Below are 26,441 nucleotides of genomic sequence, written 5' to 3'. Positions count from 1 at the left end.
TGTGTGCAAATTGGCTGCCGCGTTTCCCTACATTGCAACAAGTGACTACACTTCAACAAGTACTTCATTGGCTGTAAAGCGCTTTGGGACATCCTGAGGCTGTGAAAGACGCTATATAAATGCAAGCCTTTCTTTCTCTCTTAAATCTGTGTCCTTTGGTTACTGACCCTCCTGCCAGTTTCTCCCTATCTACTCTATCAAAACTCCTCATAACTTTGAACACCTTTATTAAATCTCCCCCTTACCCTTCTCTGCTCTAAGGAGAACAATCCCAGCTTCATGTTTCTGAGTGGAAATAATTCGGAGGCAACGAGTAGATTGTGCACTGTTTAATAAAACGGCCATATTTGAAACTTCCCAATGCTGATTTTTCTTTTGTACAATGTCACTGTAAGGACAGAAACTTTATTTCAAAACTGAATGAGTAACAGATTTTTTCTTTGGTCAAAGATAAAAATATAAAATGAACAAACCCGAGTGACAGCACTCGTATATGTATAGTACGGTCCTTTCAACAACAAAAAAATCAACTCTTTACTTTCGCAACTGTGAGTAATTCCCTGCTAATCCCATTTTGTACTGAGGGCACCACAATGGTCTCTCGCAGCCCTGCAATCAATATCATTCCAACCTCTTCTGCTACCTGCAATTACTGGCACTCGTCTCATCGTAATCTATGACCATAATCTATATTATTAAAGGAATAGATGCTAGAGAGGGATAGAGAAAAGAGTTGTAATTTTAATCTTTAGCTTCAGACGGAGGCTATAAATTGTGTTTGGTGATGATGTTGTGTCTGTTGCAGTCTGAATCCCCCTCAATTAAATTGCAATCTTACTGCTCGCTCCCCATCACCCGCAGTTCTATTTAAAGCCAAACCTCTTAAAAACTACTTTAACAAAGAAAGAGAGCTAGTCAGATCCAGTACTTGGGTATAATAAAAATGTACATGAACTTAAAAAAAAGGAACACCTTCTTCCTCTTGCATTTTAAAAACAACAACGAACGCATGTGCAGGGCACCAGAGTCAAGCAGAGCAGTCGGCACCAAGTCTTCACCACTGGGCGGCCAGAGGCTCATCCGTAAATATAAATGGGCTTGGCTTGACCGTAGAGTTCGTCCTCGTACTTGGGAAGGCAACAGAAGAATATTCCACAGCCAATCATCAGGATCGTAGCTCCCCATCCGAAGCCATAGCTCCAGCTGTACTCGTAGTCGCCGTTTTTGATCAGGGTCTCGGTGAAATTGACTGGGTAAACGATGAGCGCGATGAACTGGAACAGAACTACAGAGAGAGAGAGAGACAGAGAAGGAATAAGCGTTCATTGGAAAAGTTCACTCACAGGCACATGGCAAATTTAATTGGAGGAAACTTTGGCATTTTTCCTACAATGCTGTCGTCTGCGGGATGCACTAAAAGTCCAATGTTTCAAATTGGGGGGGGGGGGGAGGGGAAGAATGCCGGTGCCTCTGACCTCTGCACTTTGAACCCCACGGTTAAGTCAATCACAGAACATAGGAACAGGAGTAGGCCATTCAGCCCCTTGAGCCTGCTCCGCCATTTGATAAGATCATGGCTGATCTGTGATCTAGCTCCATATACCTGCCTTTGGCCCGTATCCCTTAATACCTTTGGTTGCCAAAAGCTATCTATCTCACATTTAAATTTAGCAATTGAACCAAGAGGCAAACAGAAGAGGTCAGAGGCATAAGCGCCAACTTGCGTAAAACACTGGGGGAGCAGGACAGCGATTTTCAGGAAAAAAAACAGCACCCAATGCATTCCCCAATCTGAGAGATGTTGCCAGAACTTTCTGTTGAGCCCCACCTTGTGCACTTACAGCCAGTTAAATCAACAGATTCAACTCTCTCTCCCATGCAGCCTCTGATGGGATGGCATTCTCAAGGGGAGGAAATTTGAATTTCACTCTGATTTAAACGCAAGCATCGAGTGCTGGCAACTGCTTCTTGTTGCCATTAATTAGTTAAATAATACTTGCTTTCTTAATTGACAAGACTTTTAATTACTAACACTCCAGGCTTATACATACAATGAACCAACAATGCACAGGCACCCATATTTGCCAAGTTCTGGGCATTAGAAAAAAGTGTTAATCAGAGCTTGCTGGATGAATGATGTTGCTACAGGTAACATGGGGTGGGCCCTGTGTCTCTATATGAGGGGCATAGGGGTTCCCTCTGTGACCTGTCTGGCATTCCTCCTTCGACCAATGCAGCCAATAACTAACTGGTCGTTCTTCTCACTGCTTTGTTTGTGGGGGCTGGCTGTGAGCAACATGAATGCCACATTTGCCCACATAATAACAGTGACTACCAAACTCATTTATTGGATGTGAAGAGCTTTGGGGCACTTCTGAGAGATGTCAAAACCAATCAGCGGAAACAATATTTCAGTGAGCAAGTGGTCAATCTATGGAACATGCTTCCTAGGGAGGCGGTGGAAGCAGATAGTGTTGATTCATTCAAATGCAAATTAGATAGATTTCATTCAGAAAATAATATTTTGGGGATACAGTATATGAGTAATTTGAGATATGACATGTGGTAAGTGTAGCATGCTTGGTAGGAACAGGTGATTTCGAACCTATGGTTCCCAAAAGCTCTCCACCACTGGGGGTTTTCCTCACCTCACGTTTGGGTCTGTTGTAGACGCATTGATAGAGATTGATTGCTATGATTAGTCAATGACTCTATTATTGTTGTATCATGGGACTACCAGGATGGTAGAGGGCAAACTAGATGGACCTTGGTCTTTTATCGTCCAGCAATGCTTATGTCTTTCTTTCTAACTAGTACTCTGAAAATACTTAAGTTTTAATTTTCCCCTTCATTTAAAAATAGTTATTTTCCTCCTCTTCAGGATTTCCTGGCTGGCTCCTGTGCATAGTTGGTACATAGTACGTATAAACCTCTTGGCTTGAGGGTGCTTATAAACTTTGTTCATCAGGAGAATATTATTCAATTCGTTATCGGCAGCAAGAAACACTCAGCCGACAGCCCACTTACCTGTAGAACTTCCCGCTTGCAGCTCTCTCAGTGAAATTCAAATTTCCAGAAAGTTCCTCTTTGTATCTCCCCCCACCTCCCCCCAGTCACATTTACTAGCTGCAGCACAGGAGGTTTCAATCCTCCCCTTTAACTGGCTGCACACATGGACCAGCGTGCTCTGACCAGCAATTAGCCCACCCTGAGCAAGGTAAAGAAGTGAGCTCAGATTGGAAGTGCATTGCTCTGATCTTGGACCTATGGTCAGAGGGCTGAGACATTGTTGAAACTGCCTTATGCTGTGAATCCTCGATCAACAGAGGATGTCTTGGTTACAGTAGGAACATTAAAAACAGGAGTATCCCATTCAGCCCCTCGAGCTTGTTCTGCCATTCATTTAGATCATGGCTGACCTGTACCTCAACCCCATTTACCAGCCTTTGCTCCCTATCCCTTGATACCTTTACCCAACAAAAATCTATTGATCTCAGTCTTGAAAGCTCCAACTGCCCCCCCAGCATTCACAGCCTTTTGGGGAGTGAGTTCCAGATTTCTACTGCACTTTGTATGAAAAAGTGCTTCCTGATTTCGCTCCTAAACGGCCCAACTCTAATTTTAAGGTTATGCCACCTTGCTCTTGATTCCCCCCACCAGAGGAAATAGTTTCCCTGCATCTACCCAATTGAATCCTTTTAACATTTTAAACACCTCGATCAGATCACCCCTCAATCTTCCATTCTCAAGGGAGTACAAGCCAAGTTTATGCTACCCTTGGCTTGTAATAATTTAACCCTTTTAGCGCCGGTATCGTTCCGGTCAATCTGCGCCAGATTTTCCTGGCTCCCCTCTTCCCAGGCAATGGACTGCAGCAGTGCTCAGCGCTGCTATTTCAGGGCCCAGACCTTGATCCTGGCATTGGGAGTCTTTTGGAAAGTTCCCAAGGCTTTGACCTGGGTGGTCTCAGCAAAAACCCACCATGACCTCCTCATTTCTCATTGGGCTGCCCCCTGGGGGACCTTCTGCAGATCTTTTGACCCCCCCCCTCAAGGAAACCACAGTAATGTCAGGGCAACGTAGAGGGGGCGGAGAACGGGTGAGATCGGTCACCGCCCCTTTTTTTCCTGAACTTTGTGCCTACCTTATTGTATCCCCTTTTGCATTGGTCTGCTGGGGAGGTGGTCATGGTTTTGGGGAGGGAGGGAGGCACTTGCCATACGGTCATTAAAAGAAACTCTTACCAGCAATGAAAAGGATGAGTCCAATCACTCTCAGCAGGCTGACTGCCTCTTTGCAAAGGGCGAGGAAGGATAGAATCAAACAGATGATGACCAGGATACAGCCAATTATCAACAGTGCTGCAGTAGCTTTCACCCAACCTGACGCAATTAAAAGAAAAGAGTAATGATTAACTGGTAATCTCAAAATGATAAAAGGGAGCCGGAAAAGATGATCCAGGCAAGTTGTTCACTTTGGTTCAAAATACTGGGGTCAGAGGTTAAAATTTAGGAAGTTAGCAGTAAGAGGGAATTCAGGCAGAACTTTGACATACCGTCGGAGAAAATCTGCCAGGGGTCTCGGTTTCAATCGCTATTTTAGTGAACTCCCTCAGATGGAAATTGCATGCCTGGCCGAGGGGGGGGGGGGGGGGGGGGGGTGTCAGGTGAGAACAGAATCGGTCTTTGTTTGTGATGCTCCCACAGTTGAATAGCTTGTGTCCAAGCTCGCATATGGAGAATGGTTATGTGGGTGAGATATCAGAGGGCTACTGACTTGTGTGGAGCCATAAACCCAAAAGCAGCCAGCACCTTCAGGAGAGGGGTAGGGCAAACATTTGGCCGAAAAGAAAAGTGCCACATAACGTTAAGGCGCATTGGCTTAAACATGACTTTTCCAATCATATTTTGATTCCAATAAATGAAATAAATTTAAGCACTGAAGAGAACAGACAAGACTTTGTGGGGATTATTCCTATTGGAAGATTCAGTGCAATCACCTCTTGTGGTTTCTCTAAAGGTAAAGAGGCGGAGACGTTTAGGGAGGGAACTCCAGAGCTTAGGTCCTGGGCAGCTGACGGCTCGACTGCCATTGGTGGAGCGATGAAAATCGAGGATGCGCAAGAGGCCAGAATTGGAGAAGTGCAGGGATCTTGGAGGGTCTGGGATCGGCAGACAGTCTGCTCAACCATGATCATGGCTCATCATTTTATTTTCATTTATACAGCGCATTTAACATAGTAAAACATCCCCAAGGCGCTTCATAGGAGCGTTATCAAACAAAATTTGACACCGAGCCTCATAAGGAGATATTGGGACAGGTGATCAAAGGCTTGGTCAAAGAGGTAGGTTTTAAAGAGCATCATAAAGGAGGAGAGAGAGGTAGAGAGACGGAGACGTTTAGGGAGGGAACTCCAGAGCTTAAGTCCTGGGCAGCTGACGGCACGACTGCCAATGGTGGAGCGATGAAAATCGAGGATGAGCAAGAGGCCAGAATTGGAGAAGCGCAGGGATCTTGGAGGGTTGTGGAGCTGGAGGAGGTCACAGAAATAGCGAGGGGTGAAGCCATGGAGAGATTTGTAAACAAGGATGAGAATTTTAATATCGAGGCAACAGGCCAATGAGTACCTGACCAAGCCAGGTCTCATAAAGCGTCCCATTTGGAATATATTAATTTATCTTGATTTTTCTTTCCAACTTCTCCCTTTGTGTTTGTTGAGCAGCAAACAAACTACAGACAGTCTGACATTGGGCGAGCTCACGTGAATTCTCATTTAGTTACAATTCATCCTTGCACGTTCCTTTAAAGAGACCTGGAGGTGTTGACACCTAAAGAGGTCCCTCTATCCCACATGCCTTAGATTGCATACTTTGCTGCTTCAAATGTACTCGTGCAATTTGATCCCAGAGAATAATTTGCTCTCCAATTTCCTTTCTTGTGCTCTTTGGGCTGAGGCAGGTCAGTGCTGGGGAATGGAAGACTCTTCCACTTTTTGCACCCAGCCTCAGCATCGAGCAGTCCCGTATCAGGTACAGCTGCCACAGGTTAGATGCAAGGTAAAACTCCCCCAAGATACTCCGATAATCACCCCCAAACTTCAGCAGGGTACCACACACTCCACTTGTGTAAATTCTTTTCCCGCTTTCCTACACCAGCTACCATATGACCTCTCGGTGAGGTTGTCAATTTAGTTCCAAGTTAGGGGCAGTTTTCTCCTGTAGGCCTGGCCCCACGAGGAACTGGGTCGAGACTGGCCAAACCCATTCCACAAAGGACCCTTACAGCCAGCGGACAGAGGGGTGGATTCTAATCCTAACCCCCCCCACCCCGGCGCTAACCTCCTTTAAATATGCAGTTCGGTGTCCGATGACGCCATTGGGCCATTCAAGGTAAGATGTTTACTTTTTGTTTGTGAGGCCAGGAGGAGCAGGAACGATCCTCCGGACCCCACAAGGAAAGGTTACTCCTCCCCTATGCATGGGAACACCATCACCTCCAAGTTCCCCTCCAAGTCACACACCGTCTCGACTTGAAAGAAAGACAGATTTGCATTTATATAGTGCCTTTCATGACTTCAGGACATCCCAAAGCATTGTACAGCCAATGAAGTAGTTCTGAAATGTAGTCACTGTTGTACTGTAGGAAACACAGCAGTTAATTTGCACACAGCAAGCTCCCACAAACAGCAATGTGATAATGTCCAGATAATCTGTTAGGTGTTGTCATGTGCTAAATATTGGCCAGGACTCCGGGAAGAACTCCCTGCTCTTCCTCGAAAAAATGACATGAGAACTTTCACGTCCACCTGAGAGGGCAGACGGGACCTCGGTTCAATGTCTCATCTGAAAGACGTCACCTCTGACAGTGCAGCACTGGGAGTGTCGGCCTGGAGTGCTCAAATACCTGGAGTGGGACTTGAACCCACAGCCTTCTGACTCAGAGGCAATAATCTGTTTTAGTGGTGTTGTTTAAGGGATAAATAATGGCCAGGACGCTGGGGAAAACTCCCCTGCTCTTCTTCGAAATAGTGCCACGGGGTCTTTTACGCCCAACGGAGAGGGCAGACAGGGCCTCAGTTTAACGTCTCATCAGAAGGTCGGTACCTCAACAGTGCAGCACGCCCTCAATACTGCACTGGGAGTGTCAGCCTAGATCTTGTGCTCAAGTCCCTGGTGTGGGACTTTGATACCCATGACCTTCTGACTCAGAGGTGAGGGTGCTACCAACTGAGCCATGGCTGACATATAGCTCAGACATATGGCGCTGTTCCTTCATCGTTGCTCAAAAGCAACTAGGAATGGGCAATAAATGTCGGCCTTACTAGCGACGCCCATATCCCGAAAATGAAAATAAAAGTGGACTAGCCCAGTATGGAATGGACACCCACGGAACAGGAAAGAGAAAGGTTCAACCTTTGACCTCTGCTCTCAGATAGGCCAGTGGCAGGGGCTTTGCAATTGGTGTTGGGGGGGTTATGGCATGTTTACGTGAGAGAGAAGACAGAATGGACTGTGCTCACACATGAAGTGGGGCCAGTTGGGTGAAGTGTCAGAAGACACTTAAAAAAATCCAGCATGATTCAGAGATCAGAGAAGAGTGGGGAAGAAATTCTAAGAGATTTAAAGGAAAAGGTAAATAACTGAACATTCCACTTTCCAGGCACTTTATTCGACTTGATCTCCCTCTCTGACTGCAGAGCACAGAACGCCATGATATGTAGAGATGAATCTCTCTGCACCTCCCTTTGAAACTATGAGGACCCATCCAAATGAATGCAAGAGAAAAAACACAGCTATTTAAAGGCCTCAGAATTGATGATAACAACTTGCATTCATATATCGCCTTTAAAGTAGGAAAAACGTCCCAAGGCGCTTCACCGAAGCGTCATCAGACAAAAAAATTGAGACTGAGCCAAAGAAGGAGATATTAGGACAGATGACTAAAAGCTTGGTCAAAGAGGTAGGTTTTAAGGAGACAGCTGAAGGCACGTTGCCAATGGTGGGTCGAAGGGCGTGGAGGATGCACAAGAGGCCAGAATTAGAGGAGCGGAGAGATCTCGGAAGGTTGTAGTGCTGGAGGAGGTTACAGAAATAGGGAGGGGCGAGGCCATGGAGGGATTTGAACACAATGATGAAAATTTTAAATAAAATTTTTAAAATTACATATAGCCTGTCTCCCTCCCTAAACAACCGTTAATTAAATCCTTTTTCATGAATGCAGAAACTTTTTTTTTAAATTGTTTTACACCAAGATTTGCAAATCTGTGAAGTAATTTTTAGTAGGAAAAAAGGGCAGCCTTAATTGCCTAAATTAGAGAGCACAGAGTGCTCCAGACAGAGGAATACGAAACATTTACAGTAATTAGAGAGCAATGAGTAATATAATGAAAGGTAGTCACTACCAGAATGCAGTTTCTTTTTAACAGATGGATTTGGGCAGACGCAGTCATCAGAACAGGCCAGAAGGAGTTAGTTACTCATCTATAGGTGGCCTTGCTAGCCTTTTAATAAATAAATAAAGAAAGACTTGCATTTATATTGCTCCTTTCATGACATCTCAAAGTGCTTTACAGCCAATGAAGTACTTTTGAAGTGTAGTCACTGTTGAAATATGGGGAAATGCGGCAGCCAATTTGCGCACAGCAAGAACAGCAATGTGATAATGACCAGATAATCTCTTTTAGTGATGTTGATTGAGGGATAAATACTGGCCAGGACACCAGGGAGAACTCCCCTGCTCTTCTTCAATCCATCGGATCTTTTACGTCCACCTGAGAGGGCAAATGGGGCCTCAGTTTAACGTCTCATCCGTGGGAAAAGAAATGGCTGTTTTAAGGAATAGGAGATTTATACTATAGGAGATTTATAGGAGATTTAGGAAGGTGAATGATTGGAGAGCAGGCTATCACTTCACAAAATGGCACCGTTTCTATATGGGAGGCCTCACACCGTCTCTCAATCGAATATTTTGCAGCTCTGAATCTATAAATGGCACCCGCCCACAATTCAAAATAAGTGACTGATTAAAATAAAAAGGAGTGGATTGCATGCCAGTTTGGTAACTCGATAGCTCTTGGTGCTCCCCACACGTGGGGCTCTGAGGCAATTCTCTGTCCAACTGCTCAGTGATATTCCAGACAGTAACGATAGACAGAGCATCACAGACAGACGAGGTCATAATGTGCCACCATTTGTATTCAGCCATGTCACGATACTGTGATATCAGTTACATAATTATCAATAGAACTGTGATCTTTCCTCTGCAATTAAGACTTCTTCCATCCTCGCTGTGTTGAAATCCACATTCACTGCACAGTCCTCCTACACTTAACTCATTCATTCCCAGATCCCAAAAATTGCAGAACTCCTTAATTCCTACTGGCATCTCCTACAATTTTCCTGCTTTTAAAACCCAAGCATGGCCGCCACATAACCACCAGTTCCTGATTTAGCCCGTCTTCTCCTCTACTCTGTCTACTGATTATTCAGCTGTTGGCATTACTGCCACGCCCTGGTCACGACAAGTTTGATAAAGAAAAGAACTTGCATTTATGTAGTGCCTTTCACGGCCTTTGGATCTCCCAAAGCCTTTTTACACTAGGGACTGGAAAACATTGTTAGTAAAAGCTGGGAGAAGGTGTGCACAATGTAAGACAATTTCCCATGATCTGTACTGATCGATTATTCAGTCTTACAAGGACGGTGCCACAATAGTAAGGTGTCTTACAAGATTAAAAGAATATGAAATGGCACGTATTGCAACAGCTACAATCTACCTGAAAATTCCCTCACACGGAGATGCCCATTTAAACTGTAACCCTCCCTGTAAATAATGCAACCATTGTCTCTGTTAGCGCCACCCAATGTCATAACCACATGTCATCGTATACACAAGACACCTCCCTTATCTAGAAGCAGTGCCCCTGCCAATGCTCCTGTTTCAGCTAAGGATTGCAATGGCAGCTAAATACCATGGTTCATCCTAAAACAAACTTCATTCTTCAGCACTGTTAGAACTACGAGCCTGGACTGATGCCCCCCCACCAACCCCTCCAATATTACGGAATTTCAATATTGGAGTTAAGAGGGTTGAAATCACACTGTGTGATATTAAAAATAAAATGTACAAGAACACTGTTATAAAAATCCATTAACTCCCTTTATTTTAAACAGGTTAACCGCCTACTTATAAAAAGCGGAGAAATTTCAAACCAACACATTAATGCCTTCATTACTAATATCATCCAGCGTGATTTCAGTCCAAAGCAGTCAAAGTACAGAGAAGGTTGGTTTGGGGTAAAAAAAAATTGGCTGCCCAACACTCCAATCAGACTCCATGGCCCTCGATTTTATCGGGGTGCGGGATCGTTCTGTGCGAGGGGTCTGGGCGAGCAGGTGGGGGAGCAGAAATTGGCTCCCATACAATGGTTTAAAGATGTCAGTCCATTAAAAAAAATAGCGGATTCTGCAGTACTGATGTTCTGCCTCTAGGTGTCACTATCATATACTTGGTATTAACCCAGAGAGCGACACCTACTGGCTGAGTACAAGTACTACAGCAATTCACTTTTATTGGACTGAAAGATTGTTTGAACATATGTTATGGAGTCTAACTGGAATGTCAATCATTTATATTTTTCCGTTTCTTCTTAGCTTTTGGGATCTATTGCTCAACATACGCAGAACCCTGATTATTAGAAGATTTTTTATTTAGTTTCTCTCTTGCAAAGCTTGTCACCAGTTTCACTGTAACCCTCTCACAAATGGTAAATAAACTAAATTAAGGGTTCCACTATTAAGATTCCATTTCAATGGAGAAGCCATGTGAGGGTATAAATATAAAATGTTAAATCCATGGAAAATATATACCATAATCTGCCCTTCCTCACTACTATTGTCAATCAGCTAACTGGCTTAATTGGCTGCAAAGCATTTTGGGATGTCCTGAGGCCAAGTAAGGTGCTATATAAATGCAAGTCTTTCTTTCTTTTTTAACTGTGTGAACAATTGCCTGGTGTACAAGACCTGTGACAAAAATAAGATTATAGTATTTCCTATTGAGCGATTATTCCAGTTTGACAGATTGGAGAGGATCAGGGGACATGCATTTAAACTATGCGAGAGTAGGAACCAGACTGATTCCTGGGATGGCAGGACTGACGTATGAGGAGAGATTGGGTCGACTAGGCCTATATTCACTCGAGTTTAGAAGAATGAGAGGTGATCTCATCGAAACAGATAAAATTCTAACAGGACTAGACAGACTAGATGCAGGGAGGATGTGTTCCCGATGGCTGGGGAGTCCAGAACCAGGGGTCACAGTCTCAGGATACGGGGTATGCCATTTAGAACCGAGATGAGGAGAAATTTCTTCACTCAGAGGGTGGTGAACCTGTGGAATTCTCTACCACAGAAGGCGGTGGAGGCCAAGTCATTAGATGTATTCAAGAAGGAGGTAGATATGTTTCTTAATGCTAAAGGGATCAAGGGATATGGGGAAAAAGCGGGAACAGGGTACTGAGTTAGACAATTAACCATGATCATTTGGAATGGCGGAGCCGGCCCAAAGGGCCGAATGGCCTACTCGTGCTCCTATTTTCTATGTTTTTATGACTAGGCTGGATGTTGGGCGGGTCTTCTTTTCCCAGGGAATACATTGCTGGCTGGTGTGGCGGGTGCTGACACTCTGCATGCCTTCAAGGCGGAGCTGGACCAGTTCCTGACTGGGGCAGAGATCACATCATATAGAAGATAAGTGTCTTTATAGATAACACATGGTCCATGTGATCTTCTGGACTGGTTTTGAAAAATTTAAATTTAAATAGCGGGGCTATGGGGAAGGAGCAGGCGGGTGCGGGGTGGGGGGGGCGGAGGGAGTGGGACTAATTGGATAGCTCTTTCAAAGAACTGGCACAGACACGATGGGCCGATTGGCCTCCTTCTTTGCTGTAAGGTTCTACGAGCAAGGAGACCCAGAATATCCAATTTCTATTTTAGAAATTTCTCGATCGGCGTCTCAAAAGCTGGAACTTGGCTCAGCGGGAGCTGTCATCTCTCAGCCGCTGATACTTTGCTATCATTTCTAACACTGACCTAGTAATGGAAGGCTATTAACACAGACACGCACCATCTTGTCCTTATTTGGGGAGGGAGATGGGGGTGGCGGGGAGGATAGAGAGGCACCAGAGGAGGAGGAGTAAATATTCAGGGAATGTGTATCTCTGCTACTGAGCAAACATTCATATCAGGTGTCGGCTGGGGAAGAGAAGAAACACAGGGAGCAGGAATTTGATCCTGGCTGACCCTGAGCGGGCGGGCATGCTGTGGGGAATAATCAACTTTTCCTGTCAACTAACCAGTCCCGGAGCAGGCAGTGTGCAGTTCCACCTTGTCTTGTCATTAAATCGGTCTTGGTGCTTGTCTTTTCCTGTTTTTAAATGTTTTCTGACTGAAACCTGATGTCTGTATTTATTTTTGTATTAATATAATTTTAGGATTTTTTTCAGTACTTCCCGCTTACTTTATGATGTTACTTACTAATATGGTCTCATCAGATCTCAAGCCCTGACTCCACCCCTCCCCCACCCACCCCGTCCCTAACCTGACTGCTGCAGGCTAGTTTTAAATTTGCGGAAAGGACTTAACCCCCAGCCAGTGACTTAAGCCCCAGTCCGGGAGTAACCCTTAGCCTGGGACTTAACCCCCAGCCAGTGACTTAAGCCCCAGTCCGGGGGTAACCCTTAGCCTGGGACTTAACCCCCAGCTAGTGACTTAAGCCCCAGTCTGGGAGTAACCCTTAGCCTGGGACTTAAACCCCAGTCCGTGACTTAAGCTCAGTCTGGGAGTAACCCTTAGCCTGGGACTTAAACCCCAGCCCGTGACTTAAGCCCAGTCTGGGAGTAACCCTTAGCCTGGGACTTAAACCCCAGCCCGTGACTTAAGCCCAGTCTGGGAGTAACCCTTAGCCTGGGACTTAAACCCCAGCCCGTGACTTAAGCCCAGTCTGGGAGTAACCCTTAGCCTGGGACTTAAACCCCAGCCCGTGACTTAAGCTCAGTCCGGGAGTAACCCTTAGCCTGGGACTTAAACCCCAGCCCGTGACTTAAGCCCAGTCTGGGAGTAACCCTTAGCCTGGGACTTAAACCCCAGCCCGAGACTTAAGCCCCAGTCCGGGGGTAACCCTTAGCCTGGGACTTAACCCCCAGCCAGTGACTTAAGCCCCAGTCCGGGGGTAACCCTTAGCCTGGGACTTAAACCCCAGCCCGTGACTTAAGCTCAGTCCGGGAGTAACCCTTAGCCTGGGATTTAAACCCCAGCCCGTGACTTAAGCCCAGTCTGGGAGTAACCCTTAGCCTGGGACTTAAACCCCAGCCCGTGACTTAAGCCCAGTCTGGGAGTAACCCTTAGCCTGGGACTTAAACCCCAGCCCGAGACTTAAGCCCCAGTCCGGGGGTAACCCTTAGCCTGGGACTTAACCCCCAGCCAGTGACTTAAGCCCCAGTCCGGGGGTAACCCTTAGCCTGGGACTTAAACCCCAGTCCATGACTTAAGCTCAGTCTGGGAGTAACCCTTAGCCTGGGACTTAAACCCCAGTCCGTGACTTAAGCTCAGTCTGGGAGTAACCCTTAGCCTGGGACTTAACCCCCAGCCAGTGACTTAAGCCCCAGTCTGGGAGTAACCCTTAGCCTGGGACTTAAACCCCAGCCCGAGACTTAACATTTTCTATACAAAAAAGTATTTTTTTTGGAGTACACAAACCCTGATATTTTCCTCTGTACATTTATTGTAATAAAAACCCGTAAATGTTTGTAAAGATCAAACGCAGGGGAAAATATCACGATAAAGCTACAGAACTAACTATAAAGGAATGCCCGACACGCAACATAGTGGGGACAGACAGTTTGCACAGTAAACACTCCTGCAAAAAGAGCCTGGAATCAGATTAAAGTCTGACTCATCCTGACTTTGGACCATGGTAAGGTACCATCTCCAAAATTCACCAGATTACTCTAAACGTAAACCTGTCTGTTGATTTCTGGCTTTGATCCGCACACCCTTATGCATTGTAGTTACACTGAGGCTGCTACCTGGGTCAGTAGTTTACCCAGGTAGTGGGCAGTTTGAGCTGAGCTAATCTGGTTATACAGCATTTCAGGTTTTTCCCGGTGTTCTGGCCAACATTAATCCCTCAACCAACATCGCTAAAACAGATTATCTGGTCATTATCACATTGCTGTTTGTGGGGCCATGCTGTGCGCAAATTGGCTGCCACATTTCCTACTTTACAACAGTGACTACACTTCAAAAAAGTACTTCATTGGCTGTAAAGAGCTTTGGGACGTCTTGAGGTCATGAAAGGCGCTATATAAATGCAAGTCTTTCTTCGTGCCAGATTGTTTGAACATGCCCTTGTGTGTATACCCACACATACAAAACAGGCTCACAAGATGATTATGGAGGAGGGAGGCCATTCCGCCCATCCTAGTTCATCCATCCACATTACACCCAACCCAGCATCCAGTTGGTCCTTAAACTATTCCAAGGTTTTTGTTTCCACTTGTTTATCTGGAAGCACATTCCATGCATTGATAGCACTGGGATATAGATGGAACAAGATAGTTCAATTGTATGATATTGAGAGGGGGATAGCTGGGGGAGATTCACTAGTTGCAACTGGAGGTGTCTAGCATTGAGACAGCCATCAGATTATATTGCCAATGTCCGAATTGCTGGTGACAGGAGACCAACCCCTGTTTATCCTGGCACCAATTTGGAGAAAAGACTTTATGGGGACAACAATACATCTTTTGCACAAATGAGTTGGTAGAAATCACAGAAAATTTACGGCACGGGAGCCCATTTGGCCCATTGTGTCTGCGCCGGCTGAGAAACGAGCCACTCAGCCAATCCCACTTTCCCGCATTTGGTCCGTAGCCCTGCAGGTCACGGCTCTTCAGGTGCACATCCAGGTATTTTTTAAATGAGTTGAGGGTTTCTGCCTGTACCACCCTCTCAGGCAGTGAGTTCCAGACCCCTGGGTGAAAACATTTTTCCTCATTTCCGCTATAATCCTTCTACCAATCACTTTAAATCTATGCCCCCAGTTACTGACCCCTCCGCTAAGGGAAATAGGTCCTTCCTATCCACTCTATCCAGACCCTCATAATTTTGTATGCCTCAATCAAATCACCCCTCAGCCTCCTCTGTTCCAAGGAAAACAACCCCAGCCTGTCCAATCTGTCATCATAGCTTAAATTCTCCAGTCCTGGCAACATCCTCGTAAATCTCCTCTGCACCCTCTCCAGTGCAATTACATCCTTCCTGTAATGTGGTGACCAGAACTGTGCACAGTACTCAAGCTGTGGCCTAACTAGTGTTTTATACAGTTCCAGCGTAACATCCCTGCTTTTATATTCTATGCCTCGGCTAATAAAGGAAAGCATTCCATTTGCCTTCTTAACCACCTTATCTACCTGTCCTGCTACCTTCAGGGATCTGTGGACATGCACTTCAAGGTCTCTCACTTCCTCTACTCCTCTCAGTATCCTCCCATTTATTGTGTATTGCCTTGCCTTGTTTGCTCTTCCCAAATGCATTACCTCACACTTCTCCGGATTGAACTCCATTTGCCACCTTTCTGCCCATCTGACCAGTCCATTGATATCTTCCTGCAGTCTACAGCTTTCCTCCTCACTATCAACCACATGGCCTATCTTTGTGTCATCCGCAAATTTCTTAATCATGCCTCCTACGTTTAAGTCCAAATCGTTAATGTATACCACAAAAAGCAAAGGACCTAGTACTGAGCCCTGTGGCACCCCACTGGAAACAGCCTTCCAGTCGCAAAAATACCCGTCGACCATTACCCTTTGCTTACTGCCACTGAGCCAATTTTGGATCCAATTTGCCACATTCCCTTGGATCCTATGGGCCTTTACTTTTTTGACCAATCTGCCATGTGGGACCTTGTCAAAAGCCTTGCTAAAATCCATGTAGACTACCCTCATCGATCCTCCTTATCACCTCCTCGAAAAATTCAATCAAGTTAGTCAGACACGACCTCCCCTTATCAAATCTGTGCTGACTGTCCTTGATTCGTCCGTGCCTTTCTAAGTGACAGTTTATCCTGTCCCTCAGAATTGATTCCAATAATTTGCCCACCACCGAGGTTAGGCTGACTGGCCTGTAATTACTCGGTCTACCCTTTGCTCCCTTTTTAAACAACGGTACAACGTTAGCAGTCCTCCAATCCTCTGGCACTACACCTGTATCCAGTGATGTTTGAGTGGTTGAAGATGAGAACACTACAAGTGGCAACACCCTCTAGTTTACAGTGTCCAAATAAGTCAAAGTCTATTTTCTGTAAAAACCAGAAATCTTGGTGATGGTTTATAGTGCTGATTGCTTCCTACATTACAACAGTGACTACACTTCAAAAGTACTTCATTTGCTGTAAAGCGCTTTTGGACGTCCTGAGGTTGTGAAAGGCACTATATAAATGCAAGTTCTTTCTTTCTATCAAAAGATAACAATACACAAATCTGCTGTGGCGTTACTTGCAATGAGTTGGAGGATATGCTGTTTTATAACAATTGGGATAGTATCAACAAAGTATGATGGGAAAACTGTGACAGGAACTAAGTGTGACACTTACAGGAAGTGCATGCTATGCGCAAGATTTTTAATATATTACTAGAAATGGAACACTGCGCAAGTTCCTGTATATATTTAAGGTTATTCCACCAATGAAAGACTGTAGAACTTGCCCAAAGTCCCTATCCCTCATAAGACCATTAGCAATGTTAAGAACAGGAATAGGCCATGAGGCCAAGCTAGTCTATCCTATTTTGATAGATGCCGACCCCACCTATTTGCCACAACCCTCAAGTCTTGCTCTTTCCAAAATGCATCAAATAGGTTTTTGAATCCACTTATATTGTCCACTTCAGTTGACTTTGGGTGAATAAGTTCCATCTAACCTCCCTTTCTACTCCCAGCTTTTCAATGTCTTAACTTGCATTCCAAGGTATTTGAACCCTCACAAGAAGTTTCTGGCCAATGTCGTCAATTCTTTCATAATCTTGAACATAAGAAATAGGAGCAGGAGTAGGCCATACGGCCCCTCGAGCCTGCTCCGCCATTCAATAAGATCATGGCTGATCTTCGACCTCAACTCCACTTTCCCGCCCTATCCCCATATCCCTTGATTCCCTTAGTGTCCAAATATCCATTGATCTCAGTCTTGAATATACTCAACGACTGAGCATCCACAGCCCTCTGGGGTTGAGAATTCCAAGATTCACAACCCTCTGAGTGAAGAAATTTTTCCTCATCTCGGTTCTAAATGGCCGACCCCTTATCTTGAAGACTGCAATTAGGTTACATTGAAGTCTTCATTTTTCTAAAGAAAGCAGCACCATCTTCCTTATACTTCCCTCACAGTTTAAATTCCTGATAGCCAGAATCATCTTTGTGCTTCGCTCTATACCTCTCACAAGGGCAGTAATCTCTGTCCTGAGGAGTTTTCTGTTCTCTCTTTCACTCATGGAATTAATATCGAATCATAGAATGTAACAGCACAGAAACAGGCCATTTGGTCCATTCGGTCCACACTGTGTTTTCCTGCGCAATACCTAGATGAACCCCACTCTCCTGCTCACTCCCCATAGTGTTTTATATTCCTCTTCTTCAAGCAAGTACCCGACTCCCTTTACAAGAACATATTTACGGACTCTGGTTCAACAACAACAACTTGCAATCATATAGTACTTTTAACGTAGCAAAAACGTCCCAAGGCACTTCACAGGTGCGATTATCAAACAAAATGACACTGACCCACACAAGCAGATAGATACTAGGACAGGTTACCAAAAGTTTGGTCAAAGAGGTAGATTTAAGGAGCGTCTTAAAGAAGGAGAGGGAGGTAGAGAGTTTAGGGAGAGGTTTAGGAACAATTTGTGGCACAGAATTCCACATTCTAAGCACCCTCTGCGTAATGAAGGTTTTTCTGACTTTCCCTTTAATTCTTTTTGTGATTATCTTAAATTTGTACCATCTCACCAACCAGTGAAAGCAATCTGTCACTATTTACCCTATCACAACCCTTTCTAATTGTAAAACCCTCTATCAGGTCACCCCTTAACTTTCTCAGCTCTAGTGAAAAAACCCTAACTTCTAAAGTCTCTCTTCATAACTGTAACTCTTCACTCCTGCTAATGACTTAGTGATTCTACACTTCACTTTTTCAGTTGCTTTATATACTTCCTATAAGAAATGCCCAAAGCTATACACAATACTTCAACTATGGCCCAACTAAAGTCTTGTACAAGTTCAACATTACCTCTGTGCTTTTGCACTCTATATACCTTTAGATACCTGCCACCTGTCCTAATATCTCCTTCTTTGGCTCGGTGTCAATGTTTGTCTGATTATGTTCCTGTGAAGCACCTTGGAACGTTTTGCTACGTTAAAGGCACTATATAAATGCAAGGTGTTGTTGTAGATACACAATTAAGGATTCCATTTGCCTTTTTATGGCTTATCTACTTCCACTGCCACCCTGAATGACCTGTGCACACCAAGGTCTCTCTGCTCCTCCATTGCAAATCTTGCTCTTTCAGGTGTTATCTCCTTTCCCTAGTTTTACATAGAATTTACAGCACTGAAACAGGCCATTCGGCTCAACACCTATGGCGGTGTTTATGCTCCACCCGAGCTTCTATTCCTTTCTCCCTCGTACTTATCTAGCTTCCCTTTAAATGCATCTATACTGTTCGCCTCAACTACTCCATGTGGTAGCAAGTTCCATATTCTAACCAATGTCTGGGTAAAGAAGTTTCTCCTGAATTCTCTGTTGGATTTATTAGTAACTATCTAATATTTATGGCACACTTCCAAATTGTATTACTTCACACTTTTCTGCATTGAACTGCACTTTGTTCAACAGCTTCCTATGCAGTATCCCCTTTCTTTTACAGATTATTATTTTCTCCTTCAATTTCCCTCCAATGTTGTCCCCTTGGCCTACTCCCTGCTCTTAACTGGGCTACAACTGCACCGGATGACAACAGCTTTCTTGCACCTTACCCAAGCAGCTGTTCTCCAGGTATGAGCCCAGACATTAAGGGGCAGCGGGTTACTTAAGTAAGGAGGGAGCAGAGAGAGAAATAGAGGAATTGCACTCATACCCAATTCTGTCCTTATCTCACATCTGTACAAACACTTCCAGTAGGGGTCCCACTGGGTTGTGATTTTTTAAACAAAATACAAACTGAAAACCACAATAAACCCTATTTTAGGAGTGTGTTTGAGCAGACAGGAATTCCAATCCAACATTGTGACATTTTCAAAAGAACACAGCCCTCAAAGTAAAGAATTTAGCCTGGGAGCATTTTTTTGGCAAAATGCCAAATTTGTATTTTAGGAGCCAAGTTGAAATGATCTGGAGTGTCAGATTTAAAGGGTGTGGAGATGCCGGTGATGGACTGGGGTTGACAATTGTAAACAATTTTACAACACCAAGTTATAGTCCAGCAATTTTATTTTAAATTCACAAGCTTTCGGAGGCTTCCCCCTTTGTCAGGTGAACGATGTGAAATGAAATCCTCGAAATGAAATCGCATTTATAATTCACAGAACAATGCTTGGTGAGTACAGACAGTTTTTTCAACTGCCCGTTGCCAAGGCAATCAGTGTGCAGACAGACAGGTGTTACCTGCCAGGTCTCACAGAATATACAAATCACCAAAAAAAAAACAACAAACAAAAAAAAACAACAAACAAAAAAAAAAACAACAAACAACAAACAAAAAAAAACAACAAACAAAAAAAAGACAGACAGGTGTTACCCGCAGATCCGACCAAAGAACACACCCACCAGCTCAACAAACTGATCAAGACCTTCGATCCAGACCTTCAAAGCATCCTACGCATTCTCATCCCACGTAATCCCCGCGTGGGAGACTTCTACTGCCTCCCAAAGATACACAAAGCCAACACACCCGGACGTCCCATCGTATCAGGCAACGGAACCCTGTGTGAGAACCTCTCTGGATACATCGAGGGCATCCTGAAACCCATCGTACAGGGAACCCCCAGCTTCTGTCGTGACACTACAGACTTCCTACAAAAACTCAGTACCCACGGACCAGTTGAACCAGGAACACTTCTCACCACGATGGACGTCTCGGCACTATACACCAGTATCCCCCACGATGACGGCATCGCTGCGACAGCATCAATACTCAACACCAACAACAGCCAATCTCCGGAAGCCATCCTACAACTCATCCGCTTCATCCTGGATCACAATGTCTTCACCTTCGATAACCAGTTCTTTACCCAAACACACGGAACAGCCATGGGGACCAAATTCGCACCCCAATACGCCAACATTTTCATGCACAAGTTCGAGCAGGACTTCTTCACTGCACAAGACCTCCAACCAACACTATACACCAGATACATCGACGACATTTTCTTTCTATGGACCCACGGCAAGGAATCACTAAAGAGACTACACGATAACATCAACAAGTTCCATCCCACCATCAAGCTCACCATGGACTACTCCTCAGAATCAGTTTCTTTCTTGGACACACGAATCTCCATCAAAGACGGGCACCTCAGCACCTCACTCTACCGCAAGCCCACGGACAACCTCACGATGCTCCACTTTTCCAGCTTCCACCCTAACCACGTCAAAGAGGCCATCCCCTATGGACAGGCCCTGCGAATACACAGGGTCTGCTCAGACGAGGAGGAACGCGATGGACACCTACAGACGCTGAAAGACGCCCTAGTAAGAACGGGATATGACGCTCGACTCATCGATCGACAGTTCCGACGGGCCACAGCAAAAAATCGCATAGACCTCCTCAGGAGACTAACACGGGACGCAACCAACAGAGTACCCTTTGTCGTCCAGTACTTCCCCGGAGCGGAGAAACTACGCCATGTTCTCCGCAGCCTTCAACATGTCATCAATGAGGACAAACACCTCGCTATGGCCATCCCCACACCTCCACTACTCGCCTTTAAACAGCCACCCAACCTCAAACAGACCATCGTTCGCAGCAAACTACCTAGCTTTCAAGAGAACAGCGTCCACGACGCCACACAACCCTGCCACGGTAACCTCTGCAAGACATGCCAGATCATCGACACAGATACCACCATCACACGAGATGACACCACCCACCAGGTGCATGGTTCATACTCCTGTGACTCAGCCAACGTTGTCTACCTCATACGTTGCAGGAAAGGATGCCCCAGAGCATGGTACATTGGCGAGACCATGCAGACGCTGCGACAACGGATGAACGGACACCGCGCAACAATCGCCAAACAGGAGGGTTCCCTCCCAGTCGGGGAACACTTCAGCAGTCATGGACATTCATCCACCGACCTTCGGGTAAGCGTACTCCAAGGCGGCCTTCGAGACACACGACAACGCAAAATTGTCGAGCAGAAATTGATAGCCAAGTTCCGCACCCATGAGGACGGCCTCAACCGGGATCTTGGGTTCATGTCACGCTACACGTTACCCCACCAGCGAACAAATGTTATCTGTTTTTAATATAATGGGTCATTTGCTGGCTCTCTCTGCCTTCCGGAGGTTTCTGCCTCTCTCTGTGTTTTTTTTTCTCTCTGTTTTTTTTCCCTGTTTGTTTTTTTGTTGAATGTGTATTCGGAGGTTCTGCAGGTAACACCTCTCTGTCTGAACACGGTGATTGCCTTGGCAACGGGCAGTTGCAGGGGCAGTCTGTAAACACCATGTTTTATTGTTCAATATGTATAAATGCGTAGGCTTCAAGGAGATCTTGAAACATTTGCCTGAGGAAGGAGAAAATCTCCGAAAGCTTGTGAATTTAAAATAAAATTGCTGGACTATAACTTGGTGTTGTAAAATTGTTTACAAAAAAAAACAGAGATAGAGAGGTAGAAACATAGAAAAGACAGCAACTGACCCGTTATATTAAAAACAGATAACATTTGTTCGCTTGGGGTAGAAATTGGTACACTTTGCGCCCATTTTTTGGGCGCCCAATCTGCACAGGCATTGGTCCCACTACTAAATTCATGGGGACCATTTTTAGGCATCCCAGGCAAATGTCTGAAACAGGCATTAGGCCCCTTAAAAATGTGAATGAGTGGCCTTTCATGAACATAATGAAAATTATAACAAGCATTGTGCCATCACCAACACTGTGGGTCCAATGGGGTGGTTAGTGCTGCCAGGCAGAAAAATCAGGTTGAAATGAGGTCCATTTAAACAGTCTCTCCAACAGAGAACATTAGAGTGTAGGACTTGGCTCAGCAGGTAGCACTCTTGCCTCTGAGTCAGAGGGTTTGTAGTTCAAGCCCCACTCCAGAGACTTATGCATAGCATTTAGGCTGACACTTCAGTGCAGTAACTGAGAAAGTGCTGTCTTTCAGAGGAGATGTTAAGTGAGGCCTCATCTTCCCTATGAGGTAGACAAGCAGTCACTGTCCAGGCTCATGCATGAAGAATGGCTACTTGGACTAGTTACCAGTGGGATGCCATCCTGGGGACAGGAATGGCTAGGAGCATGAAACAACCTTCTCTTTGAAGACCTCAGTTTTACATTACCAATTCATTCTTTCACTCCACTCACAAACCTTTCACTCTAAACACACACGTCATTTAAATGGTCCTGCCACATTAGTCAGATGCAAATATTCATTGTCTCCACCCTGTGGTCAGCTAACTCGACAATTAAATCCAGGTCAAAAGCAAATAAAGGGAATGAACTCAGGGTTTTGCTGGTCTGCGTAACTCAGCACCATTTACCAAGCAGGGTAATGACTAATTGAGGCAGGGGAGGAAGTGAATATCGTGATGAAAGTATGACACTACTCCTCCTTGTCAAATGCTTCACTGGAACTGCAGTATCGCAAAGAGAAAATAAACTTTTATAACAGCCAAGTAGAATTCCTCACTTTTATTTAGTTGTGCACTGAATGCAGTTCCACGCACTACCCAATCCTTGAGGAACAGGTACAGTTATACATGGTCACCTCCCTCATAGATGCCAAGAACAGCAAAAGCACATGGTCAGGAACTTTCAGTGAGAGGTGAAAGGAAAAAAAGAAACTGCATTGATATAGCGCCTTTCACAACCTCAGGACACCCCAAAGCACTTTACAACCAATGAAGTACTTTTGACGTGCAGTCACTGTTGAACTGTAGAAAATGCTGCAGCTGACACTCTGTGAAAGTGCTCTGCTCCGAACTCCAGGCCCCAGTACAGCAACTGAACTCACTGAAGTGAGCACAGCAACTTAACCCGAAGCCGTTACGTTTTGTTGAGCACGTCTTGTTTCTACAGTATTGCGGAATATTCTAGCGCCTTTTACAATGGAAGAAATGGCCATTTAATTGTCTCAGGGTCCTCTGTTTCAAGACGATCATTGTCGCTATCAGTAAAGAATGCTGCAACTCATTGTGCACATTTTCTGCTATTGTGGTTTAATTGGTGCTGCTTCATTCAAATTTATAGGTTTTTTTTAAACCAAAATAAAGTTCTTGTTTAAAAAAAACACAACCATTTAATAGAGGCGTTCAAATTCATGAAGAGTTTTGATAAGAGTAAATAAGAAGAAATAGTTTCCAATGGCAGAAGGGTCTGTAATCAGAGGACACAGATTTAAGGTAATTGGCAAAAGAACCAGAGGCCACATGAGGAATTTTTTTTTTATGCAGTGAGTTGTTACGATCTGGAACACACTGCCTGAAAGGGTGGTGGAAGCAGATTCAATAACTTTCAAAAGGGAATTGAATAAATACTTGAAGGAGAGAAAATTTTCAGTCCTATGGGGAAAGAGCAGGGGAATGGGACTAATTGGGTAGCTCTGATTCAAAGAGCCGGCAAAGGCACGGTGGGCTGAATGGCCTCCTTTTGTGCTGTAAGATTCTACATGTTGCTGGGCCCACAGGTATGTTTATCATTTTGAATACTGCTGACACGGGCATTCCCTCGGAGTGGATCCCACTTACCAGATACTTCAACTTTATCTTTTCTTTTGCTTTTTCCTAACTTTTTTTTCTCTCTTTATCTCCCTCATTTATTTTTTTTTCTTTCCTCTGTCGCTATCTCCTTTTTCTCCCACTTTCCCTTCACCCTCCACCCCGTTGCCAGGCTCCACTGGTTCCCAGCACCGTAGCAAACAGACTTCATGATCCTCGTCTTCAACTTGGTCCAAGGCGTCTCCCCACGCTGCTACCTGCCCGCACACTCCTGGACCTGTCTTTCGATCACTCCTGCCCTCCCTAATCCTCTCCTCACACCACTCCACTTGCTCCCTCCCCCCCTCCCCTCCCCAGACTTCCCTCTCTCTTTCTGATCACTATCCCACTTTTTCTACCTTGTTGAAGGGTTTTATGTTATAGGAATAGAGCCAACGGTGGTAGGTTGGTCCTCTGTAATTCCACTCCCTAAGATAACCACCCCGTCACCGGGGGAACCATAGTGTGGGTCTAAGAATGTGCCGACGAATTAGACAGACACGGGCAGCCAGTTGTTCATGTTTGCATTGACACAGCAGTTGGGTCGCTGCATTAAACAGCACGTCTTTCATTCAATTGAAAAAGTAAAAGGAGAGCAACGCAGGATCATCCTCCTTAGACAAGAACAATAAAACTTGGCAGTGTAAAGTCACTTTTATGTTTCCTTTTAGCTGTACAAATTATTTATGTTTCTTCTCCCCCTTTTCATTTTGTTTTCTTTACAATTTATTTTTTCTCTCCTTTCTTTCCCGGTTTTCACATCCTGTCTGTTCTGCTGTTTCCTACCTCCTTTTCACTCTTTTACTTCTTTTTCTCACTTTTTTTCTCACACACCTTCATTTGCGTCTTTTCCGTCTTTGTTCTCTCACTTTCTATTCACGTCTCTCGGTCGCTTAGTTTCACCCGCTCCTATCTGTTTCTTCCTCTCACTTTATCGCATGCACTGTTTCTCTCGTGTACTAAATCCTTATCTTTGTTTTTCTCACTATTTTCTGTTTCTCACTTTGCCTTCACCTCACTCACTTTTGCCTGAGTTTTTTGTCTTCTCATGTTTTTCTGCTTACGTTTTTCTCACTCCTGTGTTTCTCTGACTCTCTTAAACACACGCACTTTCTCTCCCACACTGATTTCCTCTCACTCTTTCTGTCGTCTTTCATCCTGTTTTCCTGTCTCTGACACACTAACTCGCTTAATTTGCCTTTCTTGTTGTACACTCGGTTTTCCCTCACTCTTCCTGTTTTTTTCTCTCACTGTTTTCTCCCTCACTCAGTTTTTCATTCACTTTTCCTCTCTTGCACTTTCTGTTTCTCTCAATTTCTTTGTCTCAGTTAGTTTCTCACACACTCTTCCTCAGTTTCTCACTTTTTTCTGTTTCTCTAACATTCTTTCTCAGTTTCTCATACTGTGTTTCTCTCTATTACTTATTCACTGTCTTCTCCCACACCTTTTCTTTTTGTTTCTACGCTTTTTTCTCACTTTTCTGTGTTTTTCTACTTTCGTTTTATCTTTTGCTCATTTATGTTTTTACCTCCTTTCTATTTCTCACTTTTTCTGTGTATTTTTGCTTTCTGTTCTCTTGCTCTATTTTTCTCTCAATTTTCTGCTTTCTCACTTTTTTGCTCACTCCCTTCCTTTCTCTGTTCTCTCTTCCTTTTCTGTTTTTCCTCACTCCTTTCCCTTGTTTTTCCTCACTCCCTTTCTGTTTTTTCTCATTCTCTTCCTTTCTGTCCTTTCTGTTTTTCCTCACTCCCTTCCTTTTCTCTCCTTCCTTTCTGTTTTTTCTCACTCCCTTCCCTTCTCTCCTTCCTTTCTGTTTTTTCTCACTCCCTTCTTTCTTTTCTCTCCTTCCTTTCTGTTTTTTCTCACTCTCTTCCCTTCTCTCATTCCTTTCTGTTTTTTTCTCACTCCCTTCCCTTCTCTCCTTCCTTTCTGTTTTTTCTCACTCCCTTCCCTTCTCTCCTTCCTTTCTGTTTTTTCTCACTCCCCTCTGTTCTCCCGCCCCCAGTTTCGCTCCTTACCGTAGCCCATGAGGGAGGTGCATTCCCAGTCGGGCTCCCTGCCCCGGCACTGTTGCCACAGCGAGGCATAGTGATACTTGGAGTCCACCCAGCCCGATCTGGCGGCCAGCGCGATGATATCGAAGATGATGGCCAGGAGGAGCAGCAGCGGCAGGATCCAGCGGCAGCGGGGGAAGGCGAGCCCGCACTTAAACATGGCCAGGCAGGGGATCGGGACCGACAAACAAAAAAGGGACGGAAACTAATACCCTCTGAAGCCCAGACCTGCACCAACTGCACAGTGTCCCAGCGGCGCTCCGATCGCTACCTTTGAATCAGCCCCAGCCTCACCCACACCCAAAACCTGTCGGGCTGGTGACTGACGCGACTGGGAGGGGCAGCCGAACTGTTTCAAGG

The 26,441-nt window shown here is 44.9% G+C and overlaps 1 protein-coding gene across 1 annotated transcript; it reads right to left on the bottom strand.

Annotated features, from left to right (window-relative positions):
- Nucleotides 1-314: 314 nt before the first annotated feature.
- On the bottom strand, nt 315-26,413 carry perp (p53 apoptosis effector related to pmp22). The gene is made up of 3 exons (XM_067988575.1): nt 26,046-26,413; nt 4,245-4,382; nt 315-1,285 (listed from the first exon to the last, which is right to left on the bottom strand). The coding sequence occupies exons 1-3, from the start codon at nt 26,239-26,241 to the stop codon at nt 1,077-1,079; spliced, it is 543 nt and encodes a 180-aa protein (XP_067844676.1). The 5' UTR covers nt 26,242-26,413; the 3' UTR covers nt 315-1,076.
- Nucleotides 26,414-26,441: the final 28 nt, after the last annotated feature.

Source organism: Heptranchias perlo, chromosome 8, assembly GCF_035084215.1.
Source record: "Heptranchias perlo isolate sHepPer1 chromosome 8, sHepPer1.hap1, whole genome shotgun sequence".
In the NCBI taxonomy this organism is placed as follows: domain Eukaryota; kingdom Metazoa; phylum Chordata; class Chondrichthyes; order Hexanchiformes; family Hexanchidae; genus Heptranchias; species Heptranchias perlo.
This window is presented reverse-complemented; position numbering and strand designations above follow the sequence as displayed.

Excerpts from the sequence above, each read along its gene's own strand:
- perp (XM_067988575.1), bottom strand. The coding sequence starts at position 26,241 with ATGTTTAAGTGCGGGCTCGCCTTCCCCCGCTGCCGCTGGATCCTGCCG. Across the intron at positions 4,383-26,045 it reads CACCTCCCTCATGGGCTACG|GTTGGGTGAAAGCTACTGCA; the intron begins GTAAGGAGCGAA and ends TAATTGCGTCAG. Across the intron at positions 1,286-4,244 it reads ACTCATCCTTTTCATTGCTG|TTCTGTTCCAGTTCATCGCG; the intron begins GTAAGAGTTTCT and ends CTCTCTCTGTAG.